The following is a 6,000-nucleotide window of genomic DNA, read 5'->3' on the forward strand; positions in this document are numbered from 1 at the left end:
GATATACTGGTCAACATATTCAACATCACTTTGTAACATTGACCAAAATGGACCAGTCACCTTATAGTACAGGATCCCCAGGGCTCTTGTCAATGAAATTAGCTGTTGACAGTTACAGTCAAGTAGCACACTTTCCAGTTTCATATTCATAGACTCAAAATAATTTGTGAGAAAGTCTGATATATCAGCAGCATGGTGGGCTAAACTACCAGCCCCTTGAAAGAAATTATTAAAGCGATTCATTCTGAAACTGGTTATGTATGACTTCTTTTTCAAGTTTTCATCCAGAAAGGACACCCACTTCATTCTGCAGCCATTTTTCTCATCTCCTCTTGGTCCAAGCACATCACAACCAGTCCTAACAAACCGACAAGTTGCAGAGCCAGAGGCAGATTTAAATCGTTGGAATTTCGTTGAGGCATCACGACCTAAACCATGACCAAGCTCTGATGCAAGGTCTCTTTCAATTTCCTTCAATTTCGATTCAACAGCTGTGCTAAGACCAAGAAGGAAATGGGCATTGCAGAATAAAAAGTGGGTGTCCATTTCTGTCCCAAAATACTGAGTTTTGTATTCAGCTAAAAGCTTATTAAAGGATTTATTAACGCTAGATCGGTCACCCATAACAGCAAACATTTTTCCAAAATTTTTTTTAAAATTTCAACAAGACAGAAACTGTCAATACAGAGGCCAACTTCAAAGAAGTGTAGAGGGAGTGGGAGCACACAGCTACTCCAGTCATTCCATTACAAGAGTTCTGGTTTCACGATCCATATTTTGTATCAGTTTCTAAAATATCAAATGCATGTTTAATTAATCTGATTTGGTAATAATCTTTCACAAGTATGTCCAGGATGTCCATGTCTCGAATAGTTTAATAATTATACTTTCAAAATTAATTTTTTGTAACATGGGGAAATCAATTTAAACTTCCAAGCTTTCACTATTTTTTTCTCTATTCTCAAAATATTGACTGATGTCTTCAAAAAGTCAGTGAAAATATGATTGCACTTTTGGCCATTGCATTGTCACAGTGATTCTGTTGTCAAGTTGAGCGATGAACGCCATCTTTGATATGTCAGAGATAACATATATCCGATGAAAATCACGCATTTGTAGAAAGAGTCGATAAATAGAGTTAAAGATAGCTCACACTACGTCTTGGCATCATTTCTAATTTTTTTCCGGATGATATTCAACTTACTATTGTATCAATGCTCGCCGGTACTCGAGCTCGCTCAACTCAGATCGGCCAACAACATAGCCAATTAATCCATGACGGCATGACAACATACACACAGATCTCACGGAGGTAAAAAATCGTTTCACATTAGCGCTCGTAAATCAGAAATTATCACAGAAAAATACCATAACATATCTTCGAAACTCTTTATTTCGTAAAATACTCACTTATTTCAGAAAACAGTGTCGTTAACAGACCCATTTTAGACGGTGACTCGCAATGGCGATCGCGTTCACTCGCCCCGCTGCTGGTTTCCGCCATCTTTGACTCAAATAGTCTCACATACATAGCACCTTATTCGGCAACGGCGCTGCGTGTTGATCGTAGTTTGTAAAAAACGAAGTTCATAATCGAAAAGATCACTTCATGAGCTTTTTAAATATATTTTTTCCCTCGGATATAGTAAATTGTGGACGATTTGCGAACACTTTGAAATTTTGAATCGATTTTTAGCCATGAAATCGTCAGTGTTGAAAGGAAAAAAAAACACACGAATCGGCAGCTCTGAATTCTGTGAACATGGTAATCGTATTGACAACGCTATTTGCCAATCCAACACCGAGCGCGAAGGGAGATACAGAACATCGTTGCAATCCGTGATTTTGTAGAGTGCGTTCAGTTTGCCGTCCCGCACGCGTACGTGCGTGATCACGTGGATTGAAGTTAATTTTCTTGAATTTTCATTTCGTTAACATAATAACCACTCATATCAACAGAAAGCTGAGATAATAGTCTTTCATATGAAACTAATTTTGTAGAAAATATAAAAAAATATAAATAAGTTGTTAGGGTTTAAAAATCTGACATTTTTTATTTTTTCTTCAATGGCTACATTGTACACCTCTATCCACTATGCGTTTGGGATACATATCATAGTCAAACGTATTAAAATAAAGAAAAAACATAGCAATAAGATCCTTGTGCTTAGACACCCTAGTACCCCCATCCCTATCCCTGGGGACGGATTTTTGTGCGAGGCCCTATGATATAACTAACCTTGAGCTTGAACTGTACAACATAATATACATGCAGTATTATCTCAAACCATGGAGGTATCTTTCTACCTCCATGCTCAAACAAAGTGCCTGCACTCACTGCTAGTACATGTAATAGTCTCCTCTATGGAATCTCTCAAAACAGTATTTATAAGCTACAACTTGTTCAGAATACCTCTGCCCGCCTAATCACCAAACCAGGAAGTTCAATCATGTCACTCCTGTCCTTCGCGAGCTCCACTGGTTGCCGGTCAACAAGCGCATTGAATTCAAGATTTTGTTGCATACATTTCGCATAATTCACAATAGTGCACCACCTTACATGTGTGATCTGCTTTCCAAATACCGACAGGTTCGTTGTCTCCGCTCTGAGAATAGTTGCATGTTGAAGTTACCGAGAGTTTCAACCACTTCATTTGGTAACCGCGCATTTAGCTACGCTGTACCGAAATTATGGAATGACCTGCCGATTTTCATCAAACAGTGCACTTCCCTGGATCATTTTAGACGATTGCTTAAGACCCATCTTTTTAAACACGTCTATGGATTTTAATCTAGCCAATGTTTGACGCTTTTTATTGTTTTGTCCACGTTTTATTTTGCTGTTCGTGTTTCTTTTTTTTTATATTGGAGTTTAAAATTATTTTGTGAGTTCTTTACTTATGTCAAAGCGCCTTTGAGCACTTCATTAGTGGATATATGGCGCTATAAAAATGCTTAATAATAATAATAATACTTATGTCTCAAAGAACTAGTGTTTGATTAGGCCAAATATAAAAATATGTGCTGTTCCGATTACATGGTTTTCAAAAATAGGGTAGGTAGGTAGGGAATTTTTTTTTCAATTTTTTTTTTATTCCTCAATGTGCATTTTGTACGCGTTCAAACAAACTATCAGTAAATAATTTCCTCATGAAACACACTCAAATTGAATATCAAACTATTAAAATAAAATAAAATCGCGTGATTTCATGCGTTTCATGTTTTTTCATATAGTTATGCTTACTTCCTGGTTTATGAAGCTCAAAAAAGTCTAGGGTCGGAGGATAAAATTGGGGTAGGTCGGGTAATCGGAACAGCACATATTTTTTATTTTGGCCTTATTTGCATATCAATTTGCATTTTGGTGTTCTATTCAGTTCATAAGTACACTCAGTGTGACATTTTTCGGACAGGGTAGTAAATTTCGCCCAAAGTCGTTTCGTAAATGACCAGCAATACGAAATCTTATTACCATACCTTTCGAAACTTTATTGTGGTTATCCTCAAACTCAGTTGACACGACGGGAGTGGTATTTTGGGGTCAAAGTTGCCAAAGTTTTGACCCCATGTCGATGGCGTAGTAATCGGACTGCAATCCCAGAAATCGGACGTTGTGTTTGGAATGTGATTAGGAGCTAAGTATTGATAATTTGAAACTTCAAACCACCGATTTTTAATTTCGATGTGTTTAGAAAACTGTATATAAGAATATTTCATGATAATTAGTTATGTTTAATCCATGGACGACTCAACTATATTTCGACGTGTATAGCGCTTAGATATCGGACATGGGCTGTCTCCGTGTGTGTTGCTTTCGGCACCTTGTATCGTATGGTGTGGCTAACTTCGCTAAGTTTGTTCAGTGAGTATTACTTATAATTGTTTCCATTGCATATTTTGTTTGTATTAAAATCGCACAGGCATTATTTAATAAAAATAGCGAGTATATTTCATCGTATGGAATTATTTACCTGTCAAGCTTTTACGCGGTAAGTCACTTACTACGTTTACACATGCTAAATATTGTCTGTCCGAAAACTTGTACACTTCTTACGTTCATTAAATGTACTTTTTTCTCTCGAAACAACTGCGCAGTTTTCGTTGAAACTACATGCAATCGTAGAAAACAATGGAAGAATATTTTCAAAATCATTATTCTCCCCCACATTCAATATTCAATGCTAAATAAGGACTTTAGTCAAATTTCAGTTACTTGACCTGACGGCAGTATGTTGACAGTATCACTGACGCGGTATCAGACGACAATTTGTGACCGCCACTCGTAGCGAACTCGATAGCTTATACCAAAAAGCTATCGAAAACGGGACAACAGTGTCACCTGTTTTAATATGAGGTCACACGACCTGTAAAACGCTATCGATACGGAGCGAAGTGAGTGTAACTAACAGCATGTCACTAAATGTCTGAAAACTGAGGTCGTCCGAAAACTGTCACACTGAATGTAATTTATCAGCATTTGACTTGACAATGGAAAGTTACAGGACAAGCTGAAAGTAATCAGCACTGAACACTTCTTAATGAACATTTTTACTGTGTACTACCGGTTTGTAGGCCATGGAGCTCTGTTTCTAGCTCCATGGCAGGGCATATGCAATCTGGGAGACAATACATTATGATCCTGTATTGTGATATGAAGTGAATCTTCAGATCAACTGGCAGGCTTGTAATGTGAATTGATGTAAATGTAATAGTTGGAGTCATATAATAGTTGGATTTAATCGGCCAACTACAGTGTCTGCAAGACAAAAATAGTATCTTGAAAATATTTTATCAACAACCCCATCAACTGTGAACAGGGAAATTACATTTCCAATGTTACTCTGAGTTAGTTCATTGACTCAGCCCCACAATAAGGTCAGAGGTCAGTTGCAATGATCATGGTAGACCTACTACCAGTAACAAGCATGCTAAAATAACCATAGTTGATAAATCCAATGGGGCAATTAAAAAAGTATCTGACAATTCTGACATTTGAAACGACTCTATCAAAGCAATTCAATTGATAATTCCAAACTATGACATAATTGACACTTTATTTTGATATGACGAAGTTTGATTTGTTGTGAAATATTATATTACAAACTTTACACTGGTATACATCCAATACATGTAATACTGTATTTTTATTACATATCTGAGGCGATAGCCTAGATTCCTTTTCCGTCCGCTTGCCTCCGTGGGGACGGAGGTACGGAGGCAAGCGGACGGAAAAGGAATCTAGGCTAGAAGGCGAGGACTCAACTCGCCGATCAGAATTCATGTACCCAGTGGTAAATGCAGGTCAGGGTCTGTCATTATTATTTATTAGTTAAATTGTACTGATATAAATTCATTGTTCCATTGCGATCGTGTGATCTCTGACCAGGCGTCAAATGTCACGTCAAATTTTGACCATTTCACATGATAGATGAGGTCCCGTACATGCACGGTGACACGTGGCTGTATAAACTACTGTCTGCAGTTTATACAATGGCAGATCCAATTCACATGTAATATCACCAACTCTCGTCATCGTCGAATTCTACGTCTCCATTTGCTGAAATACACTGATACGTCCCGATGGCATACTACATTGTTCTAGTTACGAGCAATTAGGTAACTGATGGGTTATTCAGCAATTTCAAGGACGTGCTATATTCCCTTTTCAAATTCAACGCTTGGACAAAGAAGCGCAGCTCCGTTTAGGAACCTCACAACTGGGACGCTTGACAGCACCTCGATTAACTATAATATTATAATGTCTTTCTGGTTTTACAACAGTTTCTAATACTTACCAATTTCCCGACCCGACAATGCATACTTTCGACGGGGAAGACATTATCGTATACCTCCGGATCACAGATGAGTTTGTAGTAAATCTATTTAAAGGTTGCTCCGTTATTCGATGAGTGATCCTCGCAGAGATATTCGCCAGATGATGGCGAATCGTAACGAAGCGATGCAAATAATGCATACTGCCGATAACCTATGACCCCCCTC

At 37.8% G+C, this 6,000-nt stretch overlaps 1 protein-coding gene across 3 annotated transcripts in view; it reads right to left on the minus strand.

Moving 5' to 3' along the window:
* Positions 1-6,000, minus strand: part of LOC139128522 (glycerol-3-phosphate dehydrogenase [NAD(+)], cytoplasmic-like) — a 30,451-nt gene extending 24,451 nt beyond the window's left edge. For all 3 annotated transcript variants that reach the window (XM_070694290.1, XM_070694288.1, XM_070694289.1), the window contains exon 1: positions 5,796-6,000. In XM_070694290.1, coding sequence (XP_070550391.1) covers positions 5,796-5,974 — 179 coding nt within the window. In that variant the 5' untranslated portion in view covers positions 5,975-6,000. The remainder of the gene's footprint in view (positions 1-5,795) is intronic.

The sequence above is a fragment of the Ptychodera flava genome, unplaced genomic scaffold (assembly GCF_041260155.1).
Source record: "Ptychodera flava strain L36383 unplaced genomic scaffold, AS_Pfla_20210202 Scaffold_57__1_contigs__length_852473_pilon, whole genome shotgun sequence".
NCBI lineage: Eukaryota > Metazoa > Hemichordata > Enteropneusta > Ptychoderidae > Ptychodera > Ptychodera flava.